Source organism: Wolffia australiana, chromosome 15, assembly GCF_029677425.1.
Source record: "Wolffia australiana isolate 7733 chromosome 15, ASM2967742v1".
Lineage (NCBI taxonomy): Eukaryota > Viridiplantae > Streptophyta > Magnoliopsida > Alismatales > Araceae > Wolffia > Wolffia australiana.
This window is the reverse complement of record NC_135849.1, coordinates 5,193,405-5,214,907: the sequence shown is the minus strand read 5'-3', so window position 1 is coordinate 5,214,907 and position 21,503 is coordinate 5,193,405. Positions and strand designations below refer to the sequence as shown.

Here is a 21,503-nt window from a genome sequence, read left to right as displayed (position 1 = left end):
GAGGAGACAGTTCTAAATTGGCTGGCTCTTATGCTGCGACGAAGGAGCTTTGATTTTGCACGAAAGAACGGGCGTGAAGGTGCTTCTTACACGGCTGAGTTGTACGAAAAGTAAATAGATTTCTACAGATGCATCTATCTATCTCTCCTTTGATCTCTTTCAAAGAAGCTTGCGTGAAAGCGAGAGCTCTTCCTTAGATTTACATGGCACAATACAAAAGAAGATTAAGAAGAAGAAAATAAGGGTTCTTACTTGGCTGGCTCATATGCTGAGAGGAAGAAAGAGCTCTGATTTTTCTGCAGAAACCTGATTAAATCCTTATTTAGCTTCTGTTTGTTGTAAATACTAAGAGAAGAGGGAGAGTTTACGCACTTGAGAAACTCAGATAATCTCTGCTGCATCTTTGAGAGAGCCTCGTCCTCCATGCGGACATAAGTCAGCAGCTCCGGCAGCTTCACTGTCCGTCACACACAAAAAATCAGAACAAAGGTAGACGGGTAGATATACAACTATAGTGCAGGGACGCGGACGAGACGATTTTTTGGTTCCGGGACGAAAAAATAGTCCCGTCCGAGGATACGGAGTTTGGGACGAAAATTCGTCCCGGAGGCCATTGGACGGGACAGTTTTCGTCCCATGGGATGAAAAAACCGTCCGTCCGGAGGTCTCGGACGATGGACGGACAAATCTGGACGGAAAACTGTCGGATTCACATTCGACGGTTGGATGTTGCCACGTGGCCTCGTTATGACAATTTGCATCAAAGTCCCTGTATTTTTACGTGCGTGCAGATAGACGCCGCTTAGAAATAATTGTAAATATGTCCCTTTGCATTCTCTCTCCTCCGTAATTCCCTAAAAAACTTGAAAAAAACTATATTAATATATTAAAAATATAAAATGGGTTTTTTTTCGTCTGGGACGAGGGCTGGGACGAAAATCCGTCCCGGGAGGACTGGACTGGACAAAAAACCGTCCCGGTATGATTGGACGGGACGGTTTTTTATCATTGGATGAAAAACCGTCCCGTCCTTCGTCCCTGAACTCTGGACGAAATTCGTCCCGTTCCGTCCATCGTCCACGTCCGGGACAATCCGGAACTATATATACAACTAATATATATAAGTAGGTATATATGTATATGCACACATAAGAATACACAAATATAATATGTACAGAAATCGATAGATAGCAAGAGATAGAGAGATGGAGATATGAAAAAGATAGGGATAGCAAGAGAGATCTTTATCCTTTTATCTATATTTCTTTTTTCAAAAAGAAATCTAACTTTTTTTCTTAAATTTGTATATAAATAGAGAGAGAGAGAGGTGTACCAAAGAGGCGAAGTAAATGTTCAGCGCCGTAGATGGACGAGGGGGATACTTGTTCTTTGATAGCATCATTGTATTGTTCTCGCTCATTTTTGTAAAGCAGCATGGCAAACAAGGCCTTGTCAAAGTAGCAACGGATGCCCTTCAAAATCTCCCCCACAGAATCAGCAATCCTGAAGTCATAAAAGTATTCAATACATGTTGTCCATTAACGCGCTCATTGAACTCTGAACTTAGATCTTCTAACATTACATAATAAGAGCAACTAATAATATTAGTAATTGAAGAACAAGGATCAGTAATGAGGAAAAATAAAGAGCTCGTATTGCAGGGACCCAGTACTTTTAACATCGTTCATGGGACAAGAATGAAATCAAAAAAATAACAGAAGAATGAAGGAACACTCACATTCCATCTTTCTTAGCCCGGTGCTCGAGATATTTTTTTAATATATCATCGACGTTGGGACTCCGAGGAAGTTTAACAAGCTGCAGAGAAAAAATTAGCCAAAATTATTCACCCTGGCAAATTAACAATTAACGTCAAAGCGATTCTGACCAAAAAACACGAAGTTGCTATTAAATTGGCAGGCAATAAAATAACATGAAATTTCACATAAAACTCACGTTAAAAAAGTGCGTTCAGCGAAAATCTTCTGTTCTTTGGAATGTTTATAAAGTGAAATAGAATCGAATTTCCATTAACCTGATGCATGTTGATGAAAAAGGGAAGACGGCTTCTGTGGAGAATGACATTCAAGACATTAGGGTGCGTATACTTTTTTAGTTTGGAGGGAGGTGAACAGCAGACCATTTTGGTCTTTTTTTATATGGATTGGACACAGCTTTATAATTTAATAGCATCAGGTGGACCACCATTCCGGTGGTCTTCCTTATCTTCTTCAAAAAAAAAATGTTGACGAAGAAGACCACCTAGTGAGTGACAACAAATAAGGTCAGTTACCAAAGTCCAGTCAAAATAAAAATTTCAATTAAGAAAACTATTGATGTAATTGAAGTTCTAACTGTGAATATGCATCCATTCCTGTGGGAGACACTAAGGGACAGGATCAAGAAAGAGAGCAGGGACCCAAGAAGATAGAAAACTACAGCTCAGTTTTTCATTCGGAGTGTGCAAAATAAATATTGGGCCGGAGTAACAGCAGCGCAAGACGAAGTTACAGCGGTTAAGTATGTCTAAATTTGCCTCAAACTTCGTTTAGCACATGATGCTAAGCTCATAGCGCCATAACTGTAAAGCATCAAAAATAACGTCCACACCAAAAAGCGGGAAATAGGTAAGCTTTTGCCAGAATCAAATAGATGCAAACTTCAGGCTTTCCTCTCTCCAAAATAGAGCGGAAAAAAGTATAGATAAAAAATAATGTTAAAGAGAAACAAGTTAAAATAAATAAAAATGAAGAGGGAAATATGATTTCCTCGTGAACACGAATTATGCCCATTGACCTTTTTCTGTTGTGTGACGTAGTCCCAGTCATCAATTAACTGCTTTTTCAAAGCTAATGGCAATTGTATCGTCACAAGTTTCTCAGAGGGCTTGCCATCCTCCTGAAACAAACTTATCAGAAATTAGGTGATTTACGGCGATATTAAATAGTCTTCTAGACAAGGAAGGATAAGAAAAGGATCTAGGTACTTAATGCAAAAAGAGACAAAATATTGAATGGAAAGTATTATAGCTGTCATGCTTTGTCCTCGAACGTTGAAATTCAGGTTGATGAATGCACTGCAACTAGGGATTCAAATCATTCTTTAACTTTTTTCCCGATACACGAGAACAGAGGATCAATTCATGCGTTTAAAATGATTTAGCATAAATAAAGGAGAAAATGATTGATTATGAAAAGTATGAATAATTTTTTTTTGAAAGAAATGAAAAGTATGAATAATGGGATCCAAAATAGACGACACAAATTTGAAATCTCAGGTTCAAATTCGATCAAACAAAATGGATAAAAAAATGAACAGCACATCAGGGTAAATACCTCTACATCGGTGTTTCCCTTGCGCTTTTTGCCTCTGGATGCTGCATAAAAAGAGAATTACAGAGGCGGTTAATCTTCGTCGCAGGTTAAATATGGTAAAATGTAAAATGCTAAACAAGTAAAAATTTCCAAATCTAATTTTGCAAACTCCAAAACGATGAGTACTTCGAGGTTTGTAACGTATGTCACCGGGTTGGTAACATAAAAAACATTTTTAAAAAGTAACAGAGTAAACTTCATTTAACGCTTCAATTCAGACATCATCTATAATTCGCTAGAGGAAGGTGACAGGTAGATCTAGGTTGTACTCCAACTACAAACAGGCCAGATATGATTAAAAATAATCGGTTATTTCATTGTTTATTGTAATTAGATGATAATTTATACTGTGAGCAATGTTCTGAAAGTACTGACAAACATCAGTCATTCTAACAGATGATTTATTGACAACGCATGGTTATATCTCGTAGCTCTACCGATTATGCATGTCCCCCAACCCATGAACATAAAAAAATCATAATACTGGTTGAAGTTGACAGAAATCACACTAATAAAAAATAGAAGTGGCATGTTGACTATTGAAAAGTCTTTTTGATCCGAGAATCTGAAGTTTGGTCTAGGACGTATATTCAAAGATCAAGATAATACGCGAAGTGGAGCAAAGATATGAAAATTTGAAGCCATTTTTTAAAATAAATAAAATGATTTGAAGGACATTAAAACTTACAATTAGTTTTTGGATCTTCCTTCTCTGGCTTCGGCTCTGTATACGAATCAGCATGAAGATAAAGATTAAAATAAGCAATTTCAATTTCATCTTAACACAGCTTTTTGCATCGTACCGTAACAAAAGCATGCAGGACAGCAAGATTGAATAACATAAACAGGTTATCACAAGGTGACCATTTGAGTAGCACCACGAAGAGAACACTAAATTTTGATGAGATCAAGTCCAAAAATAACAGAATTGCAGTAAATCTACTTTAAAATCGTATTTCCCAGCAAACCATGATGGAGTTGTCTCAGAATTACTTTAAAAAATAGCTACTGAGGATCTGCTAGATGATTTCATAGAATTGGGACAAAACTTTCAAAAACATGCAACTGCAGTAAATTCGAAAAATTAACTAAACAGAAGGAGAAAATTGTTTAAAGGACAAACCATTTGATGCCTTGGGTTTGCTTTGTGTAGAACGAAATGACTTCATGCTCTTTGCTCTACCGTTCTTATTTAGTATCTTTTGTTTTTCAACGTTTTCTTCAGTAAACTTCAACAGCCTGCGGCTTTCTACCCACTCATCCCAGCTGTCACAAGAGGTTTGGTCGATGAAAACTGATCAATTGAAAATGAAAAATTGATCTATCAAAGAGAAAAAGAGACTCTTGATGTTACACCCCCAATTCTGGTTTCATAGAAATAGAAAACGGATCAGGGGTTCTTGGTTGAATATAGTGGGTATTTTCTTCGGTTCCAAGAGTCTCATTCAGATCACCGCACATCCAGAGGGAAAATTTTCTGAACAGTTTTTTTTTCATATTACTACGCTACAAACCTGCCCCACTTTTTCATAAAATTTGTTTAAATGTAAAACGAGCAGTTACCAAAGAGAACTCAGAAATTTTGCAAGTTTCAAACATACCTTTTGTTCCAACCCTGAAAAAAATACAAGAGAAAACAACAAAAATTAGCAATGATCGCGGCATTTTAATATAGTGAATGACGATCTAAGGTATAATAAAAAATGAAGGAGGTGAAGAAAGAGATAAGAAGCTTACAAGATAGTGGACATAGTATTTCCATTCCTTATCACGGTACTCCACCTTTTGAACCTAAAATATTTACATTGGAATCTGCAGCTGGTCAAAGCTTCCATCGGAAGATTAACGATAATAAGATAAGGATGTGCATAATCACAAGAACCCCGGTCTTTCAATGCAACAACAATCTAGACTCGTAGACAAAGAAAACAAATTTACATTAAACAAAAGTAATGTTGAATAAAAAGCATATATTGACGGAAGTGCATCCAATTCTTCATTCCATTTCAGTGAAGAGAGGAGGTTACGATGGGTTGTCAACCCAAATAAATGAAAAAAGGAGACAATGTCTCATTTTCTCAAAGAAGGGCAACTTAAAATATCGGTCACCACTTACACAAATGGATTACAATGAAGTCGCAGGGCGGTTACACCTTTCAAATTAACTACTCGCAGCATCCTTAGTTTGAGTTGACGGAGATTCTCGGGCTTCATGCCAGATAAACACTCGTTAGAAGGCATATTTCAAGACGGGTGTTTTTACTTGATTTCTTTTCCACCTCACTGATGAAAAAAGAAAAGAAGCCCATTCGATAGAGATAGGAAAAGTTCCATTCTACGACATCAGTTGTCAGAGTGATCCGCAAGAACATGAATCCTAGAATAGAGAGGTTTGATTTAGCCTGCAGAATACAATCATCATTCTGCAGAAATACATTGGAACCCCAGATGTAGAAGCCCATTTATGTGTCACTAATAAGACAGTACTGCTTCTTTTTCAGTACTTATCCAGCTACTTCTTTTTTGAAATAAGGATAGGGGAGATCACACAAAGTCGGTGACCTTCCCAGTGAGATAAAAGTATAATCGATAAGTACATGAAGGGCCTAAAAGGCTGGCCAGGGCCTTGGCCTTGGGATTTTACATCATGCAACAGTAAAACCCGCAGCTGCTTGTATCACCACAGCTGATTGTATCACTGCTAGTACTTATCCAGCTACTACACGTTTATATCGAATAGGATAGCCTTCAATTAGCAAATGGGAGGTCAATTTTTTGTATAAAACACTCTATGAAGAATTGGAGGGAGTAGATGATTGAGCACCTGATGCCGTACAAAATCAAACCATAAATTTTAATTATCAACCGCAGGGATCATCCAAGATCAGCTAATAGTCTCCCTTGAAACAGCTCAACACACAGCAGCGAGTTAGTCCCCTTATTTGAACGACCAATGGTTCCACACCACACAGAAATAATTTAATTATGTTCGCTCAGTAGCCAGTGTAGTTATGCAAGGCACATTATCTTTCCTGAAACTCTTTCGTTATGAAAATTCCCCCCCACAAGATCAAGTTTAAAATTTGACAGAGGGCAATGGGGAAATTAGAGGGATAAATTTTCAGACGTATGGATACCTACACTGCACTTAAGTACATTTTGTACAATCCCGGACCCCTTCCCCAGGGCCATTTCTGTCTTCCATCCATAGATTAGTGCTCTATTAATACATGTAGCCCTCCATGAGGAGCAAGCTAGAAGATGAAGTCGTCTGGGCTGATCCTGCTAGAGGGAAGGAAGAAAAAGTAGACACGAGAGTGTGGAGTGACGACCAGTACAGGAGATTAGGGTTGGACATTAAGGAATGAGGACTGGTCAGACCAGACCGAACTGGGACAGTATATCTGCCATTTTAGGGCTGACCAGTTGGTCGGCAGGTTTAGGTCCAAGGGCCAAACTAGACCGGAACTGGAAGTAAACTATTAAATACTTATTTAATATTTTTAGTAAAATTTTAAAAAATATTAAACCCAACTCGCCAAAGAGGTCTCTATTGAGCTCATCATAGCTGGGGCATATTGATTGTATACATGGGCACCCACTTGATGAAGAGCAGCTCTTCTTTGAAGGCGGGCTGCAAGAACCCATCCCAACTTTTACCTCCATCGAACTTTCTCTATTCACCCCGACAGTTCTCCATGAAGAAAGAGAGATGTGGAGGGAGAAAGACCCAGAGAGGGGGGGTTGTGGGGGGTAAAGAAGGGAAGAGAGGCAAAGGGGCATTTGTTTCCGGCAGTTCTAAAGCTGGTTATGTTTAACTCAACATAACCATACTTTTCTACCTTGACTTTGACATTAACGAGTCAACCTGTCCAGACAAAGACCTGACAGGGACTGAATAAGACCGAACCAGAACTGGACTGAACTTTGGGTAAGGCTTAGGTCATTGCTAGAAACCAGGACTGGATCGGGCCGGAAAACCCTACAGGAGATACTTCCTGTGCAAGGCTCAATTGTGCGTGTGAGATGATCCAATTCGAGGGCCCAGTCGTAGAATGTGGACAGTCACCGATCCGGGCCAGTACTGCCACTGCTGGAATGCATTTTTTTTCTTCTCTCAGACTATCGTCAACAGTTTGCTTTATTACTTTCAAGAGTCATGTCTTAGGTAGAGACATATTAAGGCCTCTATTACACTAATTCTTTAACGATCATATCTTAGCGAAAAATCTTCAAGAATGGGTTGCCAGGATCGAGAGAGAGGAAGAGACACCTTTAAAAATGCCTCACGACGTCGATTCAATCTGATACGTTTTTACCCAGTTTAAACAGTAAATTTAAAAAAAAAAAATCGGGCACACGTTGTTCAAAGAGTTGTTCAACACACAGCTTCGGACTCCAAGTTAGCTTTGCCAACGTTATTTGACAGAATTCCGCAATAGAGATCTCTCCAACGGCCGCCTATCCTACCTCTGCGTCTTAGTTAAATCCATATCTCTCGCAGTAGTGCCCTTCACCCACCATTACCTCAAAAAAACCAATAACAAAAACTAAAGACCAAAACGACACAAAGTCCTACGAAACATCCCCAGAGCTACTTCAAATGATCCCGAAACACGAAGATTCACAACCAAAACGAAAAAAAACTGCAAAAATTTTCATCATCCGACGAAACAAACTCCAATCACGCGCTGACCTTAGACTCGTAGATCCGCGGTCCGTGAAATGCGAGAACCTTCTCTCCCTCTTCGTATTCAGCTCGTCTGGGCTTCGAATCCGACCCCGCCGAAGGATTCCCCGGAGAAGAAGCAGCGGCCACGTTGCCCTCTCCTCCATCGCCAGCGCTCTCCCCCTTTCCCGCCTTTCCTCCCTCTTCGCCATCTCCCATCTCCTTCGAGCTTCCCATCTCCTCCCCCCCCCCCCCCCCCCGTCTATTCAAAAACACTGCCCTTTATATAACCTTCACGGCTTATCTTGAACCCCCACTTTCTCCCCAGCTGCCTCTTATCCTACTCCGCTTTTTAAATCAATTCAAAAAAGTGCGAGCGCAGTGGTTGGCCTTAACTTCAACCGCGGGACATCGGATTACGACGACGGACGGACGGAAAGAACGACACTTCTGTCAGTTACCGGATGACGTTAATTTGATGTCAACGTCAACTCACGTCAGTGGATTTAAATACTGTTGGTCTTCGTCATCGTCAACGAGTTGGACGTCTGCGTTGACGGTGAGGGCAATTTTTATGACTAAGAATTTAGAGAAAAAGATACAATTCATCTCTTGAGAAGTGTCAATGGTAAGCCCGTCAACGTAGCCGTCAACCGCTCTCCCATTAGCAGTCATCATTCGTCTGTCATCCGTCTACGTCTTTCGCCTATGACGAGGGCGATGACGGACAGTGCCCTCACCATCGTCCACATCGATGATGATGACGGAGGGTTGTAGCGAGGCTAGTCAACGGCTGTCCAATATCTGTCTGATATCCGATATCGGACAACCGATATCCGATATCTGGAAAAATCAGGATGGTTTCTGATACCGGATATCGGATATCGAACGGTTATCAACCTTCATGTATAAAACGGATATCAGGATGGACATCTAAAACGTAAGGACGAGGCAGAATAAGAAAAGGAAAAACTAGACCATGAGTATAAACAGACCAATCGGCACCAACTCAATACATCATCAAATAAGAAATGAACACGTACCCTACTTAAAGAAATGCGTACCTCTCTCACAATTGCTCTTTATCTCTCACAATTGTTCGCATATCTGGATATATCATAGGAGGTATTAAATCCCATTGAAATCTTCTAAATGCAGTGTTATGTAATTCGCAATGTTTCTACTATAGTTCAAATTAAAATGAGAAAAATATTTTCTAAATTTCAAATTTTGTAAAATTTCTATACATAGAATTATCATGCAGGAAAATTTTGAGATACTAATATAACCATGATAATAATTCAAGCAACTGATCGCATTTGAGCCATCAGATTCTCGGAACCGACATCTGGATAACATTGTTAGATGTTAACCACATCCAAATCTTTAAGGAAAATTATATCCTTGTTTAATATATACGCTTAAAATTTTTCATTTTCTTCCATATGGGATAATAGGATTCAGAGTCAAACACCGAGTCCAATAATCCGATTTGAAAGAAAACGAAAATTTTGAAGCATTAGTATTAAACGAGGTAATAATATATTTAACAAATTCTCTACTTACCTGCTGGCCAAAGGATTTCCTCTCCAAACCATGGCATGATGACAACTTCCACAAATAAATGTATTTTTACAACCATTCCATGTTGTATATCGAAATCCAATCTCCAACTCCAATATCCGATATCGTCAGCCTTTCCGAGAGACGGAGGCGGATGACAACATCGAGACTGATAACGATATCGGCTATCAGTATTGTAGCAACCGATATCCGACATCGTTATCCAATATCAGGATATCGGTAAAAACGGATATCTGAAATGTGATTTCTGATATCCGATTCAACATTCGTCCCGATACCGTAACCCGATGTTGGTATCGGAACATGCGAACACTAAGCGAGGCGATGGTGAGTCTTAGTTTCAAACATGTGCGAGACAGAGATAGATAATGAAAGAGAGGTAGAGAGAGAGTGACCAACTGTGAGAGAGGTACGCATTTCTTTAAGTAGGGTATGTGTTCATTTCTTATTTGATGATGTATTGAGTGGATGCTGATTGGTATGTTTATATTCATGGTTTAGCTTCTTCGTTTTATTATTCTGGAATTGAGGTATCTGTCTTTTTTGTGGGATTTCTATTAAATGATTTCCTATTGCGTGGATTTCCTATTGATCAAGATAGGCTTTGGATCCGAAGCCTTTGTTTTGATTCAAATAGGATGTGAGTTTGAAGCAGTCTTTAGTTAATATCCATACCTTGATAATTTCTGAGCGGGACGTGTAAAGTGAGAGTGATAGAGAGAGGTAGAGCTAGCTATCGATAGTGAGAGAGAGGTAGAGAGAGAGCAACAAAGAAAGTGAACGAGAAGAGCAGCTGCAAGATAGATATATAGAGAGAAAGATAGATATGAACAAGTGAGAGAGGGGGAGAGCGAGCAGTCAACAAGAAGAGTGAGCATATAACTAGAGTGACAGAGGAAAATAGAGAGGAGGAGAGAATGAGAAATGGAGAGCAAGTGATTGAGCACAAGAGAGAGGTAGACAAAGAGACATTGTGTGAGAGAGTAAACAAGAAGAGTGCACACGAGACATAGAGAGAAAATGATATTGAGAGAGAGATGGAGGGATGAGCCAGTGAGAGGAAGAGAGAGAGAGAGAGATAGAGAGAGAGAAAAGAGAGACAGTGGATGAGGGAGAGAATAGGATAGAGAGAGAGAGAGAGAAAGCACGCAAGAGAAATATAATTATCATCTTCGTCTTCTTCCTTGTCCTCGTTCATGACAGTCATCATCCCCATCGTCGACAACAATTATTATCTCTGTCAATGACAATCCCCGTCCTCATCATTCATTGTATTCATCTTTGTCATCAGTGGCCATCATCCTCCTTGTTGATGGTCGTTGTCCCCCTCGTCAGTGGCCATAGTCCCCCATGACGGTGGTCATAGTCCCCTTCATAAGCAGTTGTCGTCCACATCATTGGTCACTGTCCCCATCCCCAGGTGGTTGTCTCTTTGTTGTTGGTCATCATCCCGTTGTCATTAGTCATCGTCCACATTGTTATTGTTGTATACATCATAGTTGGTCATCGCCTAGTCCTTGTCCCAATTGTTTTCATTTATATTGTCGTCAGTCGTTGTCTCATCCTTGTGGGTTGGCTTCCCCATGACAGTTCATTGTCCCCATCATTGTCATCATCATCCAATTCTTCAATTGTCATCATCCCCATCATCTTTGGTCATCTTCATTATCCTCCATGCTGACATCAACCGTCATCATTGGTCGTCATTTTGTCGTTGTCACACCTCCATCACCATTACCTATAGTCACCGCCCATGTCATCCACAGTTGGCATTCCTGTCATCTAAGCCTGTAGCTCGCACCCTCAGATGTCGTCAATGGTGTCATCAACAATCATTGTCCCCATATTCCAAAGCTTTTGTATCCTCCCCATTACTTGTGCATACAATGCCTAAAAAACTTTGATCATAAGGATCAATTTCGATCAAAGCTTCATAATAATTTTCTAAAGCTTACACATACTTTCCTTCAGATTGAGCCGGCATCCATGCCAGTGGTCGTCTTGGCAGCAGTCATCATCTGTGTCGTCAACGGTCATCGTCCCGATCGTCCATGTTAGCCATCCCCATTGATGGTGTTGTCTTATGCATCATTAATGCTTGCCGTCCCCATTGTATATGAGATTTTCCACACCATCAGTAGTCATCATCCCCATCGTTAACACGTCTTACCCTCGTCGTTGGGGACCGTCATCAACAATCCACATCCCCATCATAGTGAACATAAGTTTTGTCCTTAGTCCCCATGGGCAGTCATCATCCCACATTCTCAGTCTATTTTATTTATTACATACTATATTGTATCTCCGTCATCCTGAACATCATCAGCCATCCTCATTTAGAACTGTTGGACGTAAATCAATGAAGATCTTGGGCGGACGGAATGGGACTGCACAGACTTCCATTCAGTTATCTGTCCGGGGCATTTTGGTTCATCCGATTCATCATTCGTCCAGGTTTTGTCATCTTCATAAGTCCGTCATCAGTCTCGTTCCTTTATTTATCCGCTACAGAAAATGGAACGGATAATGGACCAATGGATGACAAAGTAGACTGAGAGGGCAGAGAGAGAGAGAGAGAGACGGAAGGAGAGGGAGTGATTGAGAGAAAGAAAGAGAGGGAGAGGGAGAGAGGGATAAGGCGTGGGAGCAATCAAGAGAAAAAGAAAGAAAGGGAGAGGGAGCTGTTGATCGATCGAGATAGAGAGGGAGGGAGAGAGGGAGAAGGAGAGAGAGCGATGGAGAGAGAGATATAGAGAGAGAGGGAGAAGGAGAGGGAGTGATCGAGAGAGAGAGAGGACGAGGGGTGATAGACAAAGAGAGGGAGGAGAGGGAGTGATCGAGAGAGAGAGGAAGAGGGAGCGGTAGAGAGAGAGAGAGAGAGAGAGAGAGAGAGAGAGAGAGAGAGAGAGAGAGAGAGAGAGAGAGAGGAAGAGGTGTTGGACAGTTAATCTTGACTCAGTTATTTTGGGAGTCGGTATTTTTGAATAAGTAAAAAAATAACCAAGTCAGCATGACATAAGGAGACGTGGAGGCAAGGGCTGATTTTGAGGAGCTAAAGACTGGTGTCTTTGAAGACTAAGCACATGGATAGGTGTGTGGTCAGGGTTTGTTTAAGTCCATAGGCAGTTATGGGGGAGTGCCTATATATATGTAGGAGTTTTCATTGTTGTAGTATGATGTGCGCATTAAGGTTCCTTCATCTCTCAAAGTGTTATTTCTTCTTGTTTCTCTTTGTGAGATCAAAAGAGTGAGAACTCAAATATTGTTTCTCTTTGTGAGATCAAGAGAGTGAGAACTTAAAATTTTTTTTATCTGTGCGAGATCAAGCGAGTGAGTGCATGGCCTTCCTTTCTATATGCGAGTTGCTGAAGTGAGAGAGCTAGATTCCAACAAGAGGGAGAGAGAGATAGAAACAGGGAGTGATCGAGAGAGAGAGAGAGGAAGAGGGAGTGATCGAGAGAGAGAGAGAGAGAGAGGAAGAGGGAGTGATCGAGAGAGAGAGAGGGAGCGATCGAGAGAGAGGAAGCGGGAGTGATTGTAAATAATTCTCGAGAGAGGTTGGAGAGAGGAAGTAGGAATGAAAGGAGAGAAGAGGAAGAAGAAGATGAACACTGAGAAGATAGATGGAGATTAGATCGTTTTCATTCCTCAGAAAATTTTGTATAACATGGGTTGATATTTACGTTGCAGTATCGTAAGTATAAAATAGTAAGTTTCTGTTATAAACATATGACCGTTGTAACAGATACAACGTTCATATTTTTGAATTGGTCGTTTTAATCTCGACTGTTGTAACTGACGTGGGTGCACCGAATGTAACCGTTGATCGGTGCACCCGTCTTTCTTGTTATAGCGGGGATTAGATCCTGACCGTTATAATGTGAGTGGGTGCACTGATCTTGACCGTTGAGTCGATCTCGTGTTCCCTCTATCTACGATTTAATCCTAAGTTTCTATGTTTGATCCTGGCCTTCTATATTGAATCCTAAACTATCTTTGACCCTATATTGGATCCTGACCACTAGTTCTCTAACGATTATATTTCGTTGTTTGATTACTAACTATTCTTGATTAATCCCTATTCAGCCGGCCTCTGATTCGAGCGAGTTGACGCACTTGCTGCTGACTCCTTAACAGTGATAGAGAGAGAGAGGGAGGAGAGGGAGCGATCGAGAGAGAGGAGAGGGAGTGATCGAGAGAGAGAGAGAGAGGGAGGAGAGGGAGCGATCGAGAGAGAGGAAGAGGGAGTGATATATATATATATAGAGAGAGAGAGAGAGGAAGAGGGAGCGATCGAGATAGAGGAAGAGGTAGTGATCGAGAGAGAGAGAGGGAGGAGAGGGAGCGATCGAGAGAGAGGAAGAGGGAGTGATATATATATATATATATATATATATATATATATATATAGAGAGAGAGAGAGAGAGAGAGAGAGAGAGAGAGAGAGAGAGAGAGAGAGAGAGAAGGATAAATATTTCCGTCACCGCCGATAAGTCATCAGTCCATTTTGTCATCCGTTTGTCATTTCAGTCACGTATCATCCCTCACAGATGACGAATGACTAGTGATGGATGACTAAAAGCTCTCCTTTCAGTCATCCATCCGTCGCTCCGGACGACCGATGCCGTTTTTTGAACAGGCGGATGACAATCCGTCATCCGTCCAGCTCTATATCATTAACCAGTCCGTCATCACTCATCCGTCATATGTGACGGATTACTGACGACGATGGACGGGATGACGATGACGAGTTGGTAAATCGCCATTTGAAAAATCTACTAGTTAGGGGTGGAGGGGGCGTTAAAGTTATCCGCGGTGCAGGGGACCGGACTTGACTGTCAATATAATGAGCTCATGGTGTGAAAAAATGTGGCGCGTGCCCGCCATTGTGGCCTCATTCCCACGGCTGGAGCTCGTCCAGAGGGCCCCATCGATGATCAAGTAGAAGAAGAAGAAGAAGAACAGGTTTAGATCCTCTCGCCATCGCTGTAGAGTTCGATCTTTGCCCCGTAGATCCGCATGGAGGTCAGCCGATTCTCCATGGCTTGCGCAAGCCGGAGAATTTCCGTCGGAATCTCCGGTTTTTCCTCGATTCATCTTCGTTCTTCTTCCAGGCGAAGAATTCAATTCCGTAATCGACGAATTCTTTGCACCGCGGATCGTATTTCGCTCATCGGCAACTCCGCTTGGCCTCTGCCTCCGATCCGGATCCTCGAATGCGACAGCGATAGCTCCTTCCGATGCCGGTCGCAGAACGGCCGCCCGCAGTGCGTCCATGGCGATCATGAACATAAACATGAACATGGTCCAAATTGTGCTCACCATCATCATCATCATCATCATTGTGGAGGGGGAGGGGAACTGACCGCTTCGCAGGAGGCGGTGCTGAAGTTCACCAGAGCAGTGGGATGGGCGCAATTGGCGGACTTTCTAAGGGAGAATTTACAGCTCTGCTGTAGCGCCATGGCTCTGCTTCTGGCGGCTTCGATTTCCCCTTATGTTCTTCCCAAGGTCGCTGTGAAGCCCTTCCAGCAGGCTACTTCTCTCCTTGCATTTCCGTTGGTTGGGATCTCTTCAGCCCACGATTCTCTTCTTGATATCGTTGCTGGAAGGGTGAACATTCATGTGCTCATGGCTCTGGCTGCCTTCGCGTCTCTGTTCATGGGGAATGCGTTGGAGGGTGGCTTGCTCCTCGCAATGTTCAATCTTGCCCATATAGGTATTTTTTTATGCGCTTCATCGGTTTTTGTTTGTCTAATTTTTTTTGATAGTTGATGGGTTTGTTATCTTGGTTGCTTGCAGCTGAGGAGTACTTTACTAGTCGTTCTATGATTGATGTTAAGGAGCTTAAAGAGAATCATCCTGAATTTGCGCTTGTTTTGGAAACAAATGGAGAGGATCAGCCTCAGTTTTCTGACCTGAAGTATAGGAAGGTTCCTGTACATGATATCGATGTCGGCGCTTTTCTTCTGGTTAGAGCTGGTGAGGTCAGTTCTGTACTGCTTTTGTGTGTCGTAAACCATTGTTATTCTATCTCCTTCTTTATATTTTCCACTTGATGAAAGTTTTGAAATTGTGACCTGTCGAATGAGCTCTGGTCCAATTTTGGAAAGTATTTTCCATGTAGAACCTTTTAAAAAATGTCTTTTTTATTATTTTGTAGATATGATTAGAAAGTATGATGTTGTATGTATATTCTTTTTATTTTTTTATTTTTAAGACGTTTATGGTTTTAAAAAACAATCGTCATTTTGTAGGCTGTCCCGGTGGATGTTGAAGTGTATCGAGGGGCCTCGACGGTCACCATTGAACATCTCACTGGAGAGGCAAAGCCTTTGGAAAGAAAAGTTGGCGATAGAATCCCGGGTGGCGCCAGAAACTTGGAAGGAATGATGGTTGTGAAGGTAAGACTTATAACTTCCATGTATTAATCAGTATTTCCTGCCTTCACCCAATGTATTTTCCCCCTTTATCTCCATATTTTTATTTAATTCAGTATTGCAGAAGGTGGTATTTATGTATCTTCAGTTTCACACTAGTGATTATTTACCTCCAAGAGAAATGATGATGGATAGATGGCCGTTTAATTATTATTGGGACGCGGGTAATTCATCATGCGGGAATATTTGTGGAAGGTTAGAGAGGGAGAGATATGATGAAGAAGTATTTAAAGGGAATTATAACAAAGAAGAAATACTCTGCTCGGGCTTGTGGATCCTTACAGAGTGTAGGAGGCTTTAAGATAACCAGTGATAGAAAATATTTTCTCATAATTACTTTTATAACAATAGGTTGCTGATGAGACTCATTTGATTTAGGCAACCAAGGCATGGGAAGACTCAACATTAAACAAGATCATGCAGTTGACGGAAGAAGGGCAGCTGAACAAACCAAAATTACAACGATGGCTTGACGAGTTTGGGGAACGTTACAGTAAATTGGTTATGGCTCTATCGCTTGCCGTTGCAATCCTCGGTCCTCTTCTTTTCAAATGGCCATTAATCGGCTCTCCAGGTATCCCATTGAGAAAATTTTCCTTGGGCATGTCAAATTATTTTCTGAATTTTTATTTCATATAATTTCTATCCTTTTCTATGGTCCTTAATTGTCTGTAATCGACGAGAATCTTGAATAGTATTCCTGAATAGTAATCAGGCGCTTTAGACGAAAGTAGTGGAACGTGGATACTAAATTTTGCTCGTATGGATAATGTACTGTTAAAGGAATATGGTATAAAGTTAACACCAGAGTTTCATGGTGCAGTCAATAGAGGTTCAATTTACCGGGCTCTGGGACTAATGGTGGCAGCCTCACCTTGCGCACTTGCCGTAGCCCCCTTGGCTTATGCAACTGCAATTAGCGCATGTGCTAGAAAGGTATTCCCTCTTAACAAGGTCGCGTTTCTGGATATTCATTATACATATTCATAATTTCTTTAAATCTAGATTATACATATATAGGATCCCCTGTCACTGCAAATGAGGATTCGAAGACAATGATGACTCTTATCTTTCTATCTTCATCGTTATGTTGATCACGATAATGACCTCATCATCTGCATCTTCCTTTGTCCGGGCATTGTTGAAGCTGCCAAGTCCGATGACAAGTGGTCATCATCGTCTTTCACTGTTTCTTGGATGGGGAAGAAGATTTCGTCCTCAGACGACTCGTCTTCGTCGCTCCAAGATGATGAACTCATCATTGTCTGCAAACCCAAGACATACACGAATTTAAATTAAATTATATTACTTTTTTTGGTCTGAACAGCTTAAAGAGTTTCTTGCTTTCTGATTGCAGGGCATACTGTTGAAGGGTGGATACGTTTTAGATTCTCTTGCATCGTGCGGCATCGTAGCATTTGACAAGACAGGGACGCTGACCACGGGGAAGCTTATGTGCAAAGCAATTGAACCCATTCACGGTCATTCTGGAAGTGGAAGCGATTTCGCAGATTCTTCGTGCTGCATTCCGGACTGTGAAAAGGAAGCTCTTGCGGTGGCTGCAGCAATGGAAGAAGGAACTACTCATCCTATTGGGAGGTAAAAAGAATCATCAGATTCTCAGCGTCATGACGACTTTAATCATGAAAGTTATGCCAATGCAGCATTAATTTGTTCTATTGATGTAATATTTTGCATCGTTAAGGCTACTTCAAGAACAGCAATCGATACCATGTTTAACCTTTAAAAAATTATCTTAGTTATCTCAATAACTGGAGGTTTAAGGCGTTAATAATGTTTGGTGCTTCTTCTAGAGTTTTTGGCTGTGATTTCCCCCCTTTCTCTGCATAACATGAACTCATACGGGTTTTTAATCATATTATTTATGTTGTATTTTCCGATTTATTGGACATTAGTTTTTTCTGATTAAAATTTAAAAAGCCACATTCCGAGAGCCCACAGTTCCTCAGCCTGCCATAGATTTCCCGATTGGACATAAATCTAGCTTTGCATAGCTGACTTCAATAAGCTGAGAATTAAAAAAAGTTAGAGGACATTTTAAATTCATTCTCGGAATTCTCTAGCATTGAAATGTGTTATGCGCCTTTTTGAATTCTTAGAAATTATCAATTAATTCTCGTCTCTACCCTATGAAAATTTTCCATGTTCAAAATGTTGGTTATTCAAAATTTTAAAACTTTTTGAATTTCTTGTATTAAATTTTGGTTATGCAAAATGCTCGTTCAACTTTTTTTACTATCAAATCCTGGTTATTAGAAAATTCCAGCTTCTCTCCGTTGTGATGTGCAGGGCAGTCGTCGCCCACAGCGTCGGAAAGAATCTTCCAAGAGTCTCAATTGAGAGTTTTGAATGCCTCCCTGGGCGAGGCCTTTTCGCTACTCTGGCTTGTGCCACGGTAACATCTCTCTTGTAATTTATCTCTCCGGAAATTGGAATTTACCGCACTGTTTATTTTTCTGCTCTTATTTTACAATGGAAAATGGAGTCCATACCACTTTCGCAAATTTCTCGTTTTATAAAATCCGAATTTTAGCCAAATTCCTTTTTGGCCTGTCATCTGGGTTCCTTTTTCTAGTTCACTTCTCTTTTGTTTTTGTTTTGAAATTGAGTTTATCCTCTAAATCATATATTTGGGTCGCATACTGGAACTGAAGTAGGAAATGTTATTAAACCTAACTTTTGCTAAATTTCTTTAAGGTCTTTCAACTGGGTTTCCCTTTCTATTTTTACATAGTTTTGGGTGATTTTGAGATAGAGAGTTGTTTTAAAAACATATAAATTTGGGCCGAAGTTTAGATCTGGGTTTCCATTTCTTTTTTTGCATAGCTTTTGTTTCTTTTCTGGCAATTTTTATTCTTCAAATTGTGGTTATTTTGATAGTTTTAATAATATATATCTAAATTTGGGCCGCAGTCTGAAACTGAAGAACCTATACATCGGAGGGCATCGATCGGGTCAGTTGAATACATAGCCTCTCTGTGCCAATCGGATACTGAATCACAGCGAATCAAGGAGGCAGCCAAGTCTTCTGTCTACGGCTCTGACTTGGTTCAAGCGGCCTTGTCTATAGATCAAAAGGTTTGCATATTTTCTTCTAATTCTTTTTTCCAAATAAATATCCATCTTCGCAGATTCATAAAGCTTTCGGGTAAATCAATGGCATTGAAATCTTGACACGGCATCAGAACGTAGTTTAGGGTTCAAATCCTAGGAAAAGTAGCACCCTTGCTATCAGTTATAGCTCTAAGAACAATGGGCCATTGTCGAAAAAATCTTAACTACAGATGACAACTTTGATTTCTAATTTTCTAGCTGTGCATCATATATACATTTTTAATTCACAATTCTGGTTCCAGGTGACGCTCTTTCACTTTGAGGACGAGCCCCGGGTTGAGGTGGTGGAGGTGGTCTCCGCCCTGCGCCGGGACCTCAACCTCCGCGTGATGATGCTCACCGGCGACCACGAGTTCAGCGCCCGCCGCCTCGCCGCTGCCGTCGGCATTGACGAAGCCTTCTCCAACCTCCAGCCCGGCGACAAACTCAACCACATAAAGACCGTCTCCAGAGACTCTGGTTCTCCTCCATCTCCATCACCATCACCATCACCATCACCATCACCATCACCATCATCTGTTGCAGGGAATGGGCTGATAATGGTGGGGGATGGGATCAACGACGCGCCGGCGCTGGCAGCAGCAACAGTAGGCATGGTGCTGGCGCAGCGGGCCAGCGCGACGGCGGTGGCAGTAGCCGACGTGCTGCTGCTTCAGGACAACCTCTCCGGCGTGCCCTTCTGCGTGGCCAAGGCCAAGCAAACCACCGCACTGGTTTGCCCCAAAACCCTAAACCCCAAACCCTAAATCTTATTCCTTGGTCAGCCAACTTCCTCCCCCTTCGCTCGCCCACAGGTGAAACAGAGCGTGGGACTGGCCCTCTTCTGCATCGTCCTCGCCGCCGCCGCCTCTGTCCTCGGCGTCCTCCCTCTGTGGCTGACGGTACCGCCATCGCCCCTCAAACCCCCAATTCTGGATCAATCCACCCTCCCTCAACTCCATGAAATCTTCTCAGGTTCTTCTGCACGAGGGTGGAACTCTGCTAGTCTGCCTCAACTCCATCAGAGCGCTAAACGATCCGTCGGCCGACGTCGGCTCGTTCCTGGAGAGGCTTCGTCTTCGTCTTCGCCTTCGCCGGCCACCAGCCACAGCCCCCCTTGCCAGCATGTAATTACCAACGTTGGGAAGGAAATCGCTTGTATCAATTCTCTCAGATCTGTCTGACGTTGAGATTTAGCGATCGAGGAAAGCAGGCCATGTAACTGTCCACTTCCTTCCTGATCATGCTCTCGATCGCGGTGAGAAACGAGGAAGGGATCTCCTCGCCGCCGCTGCCGTCGGGAAGAACAGCCGGGGACGGCGGCAGCAGCTCCAGACACCCGCCGTCTCCGTCGTCCCTGACCGTGTCGTCCCTGAGCGTCCGATCGGATCCCGGGAGCGAGAGCGTGAGCCACGTGGACGGATCGGAGTGGCCGCTCTGGTGGCTGACTTCGGAGCCGGCGGGGCTGCCAGGGCTCAGCCGCTTCGTCCGCCGCTCCCCCGACGACATCGGATCCTCCTCCGTGGAAAATCCGCGGTAATGCGAGTACTTGCGCTTCAGCGACGAATTCCAATGGTTCTTAATCGCGTTGTCGGTCCTCCCGCTGAGCAATCTCGCGATCGTCGCCCATTTGTTCCCAAACCTTGCGTGCGCGCGCAAGATCTTCTCGTCCTCTTCGGCCGTGAACGGGCGGTGCTCCACCTCCGGCGAGAGCTGATTACACCACCGCAATCGGCACGATTTCCCCGATCTACCGGATATCTGCTTGCTGATCAACGACCAGTTCTTCGCTCCGTTCCTCTGCACGAGATTCTTCAGCGCTTCGTCTTCCTCGGGGCTCCACGGCCCCTTGATCCGCTCCCCTTCCTTCTGCATCTCCCCCAAACGAAGAAATCAAAATCTTGCGGAAGAAGAAACTCCACCCCAAAATCGAAGAACTCGCTCGATCGAAAAAAATCCGTTACTGGCGGCCTATTTATACACGAGCCGGACCGCTGCCCCGCGGTTAACTGGCAACAACCGGTTCGGTAACCGGCTGCGTTCGTTGGCCGGGCTCTAACCGCTCCTATCCCACGACGTGGCGGCTTCTCCGCCGTCGATCCCTTTTAAATTACCAAGCCAATCGGAGTGAGATGACGTGGACCGTTACCGTAACGGCGGTCGTTTCCAGCCGTTATCTCCCAGCTGGCGCCTTAACAGCGGCCGACGCGTGTTCGGAGGACAGCGGGCGATTTATGTAACGTCGTTTTCACGGCGTTAGAGAAAGAACACGTGTCGAGGCCTGCCTAGCCACGTGGTGGTCGTCCGTTTGCTGGGCCCGGC

General features: G+C 42.5%; 2 protein-coding genes and 1 pseudogene across 5 annotated transcripts; 1 reads left to right on the top strand and 2 right to left on the bottom strand.

Annotated features, from left to right (window-relative positions):
• Positions 1-70: 70 nt before the first annotated feature.
• Positions 71-8,301, bottom strand: LOC144713284 (MRG family protein). Its single transcript, XM_078587844.1, has 11 exons — positions 8,071-8,301; positions 5,112-5,165; positions 4,976-4,989; positions 4,498-4,640; positions 4,063-4,098; positions 3,336-3,376; positions 2,797-2,898; positions 1,739-1,818; positions 1,334-1,503; positions 373-457; positions 71-306 (listed from the first exon to the last, which is right to left on the bottom strand). The coding sequence occupies exons 1-11, from the start codon at positions 8,278-8,280 to the stop codon at positions 249-251; spliced, it is 993 nt and encodes a 330-aa protein (XP_078443970.1). The 5' UTR covers positions 8,281-8,301; the 3' UTR covers positions 71-248.
• A 6,189-nt stretch (positions 8,302-14,490) lies between these two features.
• HMA1 (heavy metal atpase 1) lies at positions 14,491-20,414 on the top strand. Of its 4 annotated transcripts, XM_078587682.1 has the most exons (12): positions 14,491-15,346; positions 15,430-15,614; positions 15,885-16,031; positions 16,446-16,641; positions 16,891-17,003; positions 17,425-17,666; positions 18,378-18,483; positions 19,002-19,166; positions 19,445-19,661; positions 19,728-19,915; positions 19,997-20,083; positions 20,157-20,414. In XM_078587682.1, the coding sequence occupies exons 1-12, from the start codon at positions 14,647-14,649 to the stop codon at positions 20,310-20,312; spliced, it is 2,502 nt and encodes an 833-aa protein (XP_078443808.1). In that variant the 5' UTR covers positions 14,491-14,646; the 3' UTR covers positions 20,313-20,414. The 4 variants fall into 4 exon arrangements, with proteins under 4 accessions (XP_078443808.1, XP_078443806.1, XP_078443807.1 ...); XM_078587680.1 differs by having other exon boundaries at positions 19,997-20,414; XM_078587681.1 differs by having other exon boundaries at positions 19,445-19,915.
• LOC144713172 (transcription factor MYB73 pseudogene) lies at positions 19,349-21,124 on the bottom strand (annotated as a pseudogene).
• Positions 21,125-21,503: the final 379 nt, after the last annotated feature.

Excerpts from the sequence above, each read along its gene's own strand:
- HMA1 (XM_078587679.1), top strand. The coding sequence starts at position 14,647 with ATGGAGGTCAGCCGATTCTCCATGGCTTGCGCAAGCCGGAGAATTTCC. Across the intron at positions 16,032-16,445 it reads AAGGAATGATGGTTGTGAAG|GCAACCAAGGCATGGGAAGA; the intron begins GTAAGACTTATA and ends CATTTGATTTAG. Across the intron at positions 18,484-19,001 it reads CTACTCTGGCTTGTGCCACG|TCTGAAACTGAAGAACCTAT; the intron begins GTAACATCTCTC and ends TTTGGGCCGCAG.
- LOC144713284 (XM_078587844.1), bottom strand. The coding sequence starts at position 8,280 with ATGGGAAGCTCGAAGGAGATGGGAGATGGCGAAGAGGGAGGAAAGGCG. Across the intron at positions 2,899-3,335 it reads AGGGAAACACCGATGTAGAG|GAGGATGGCAAGCCCTCTGA; the intron begins GTATTTACCCTG and ends AGTTTGTTTCAG. Across the intron at positions 1,819-2,796 it reads ACGTCACACAACAGAAAAAG|CTTGTTAAACTTCCTCGGAG; the intron begins GTCAATGGGCAT and ends TTTTCTCTGCAG.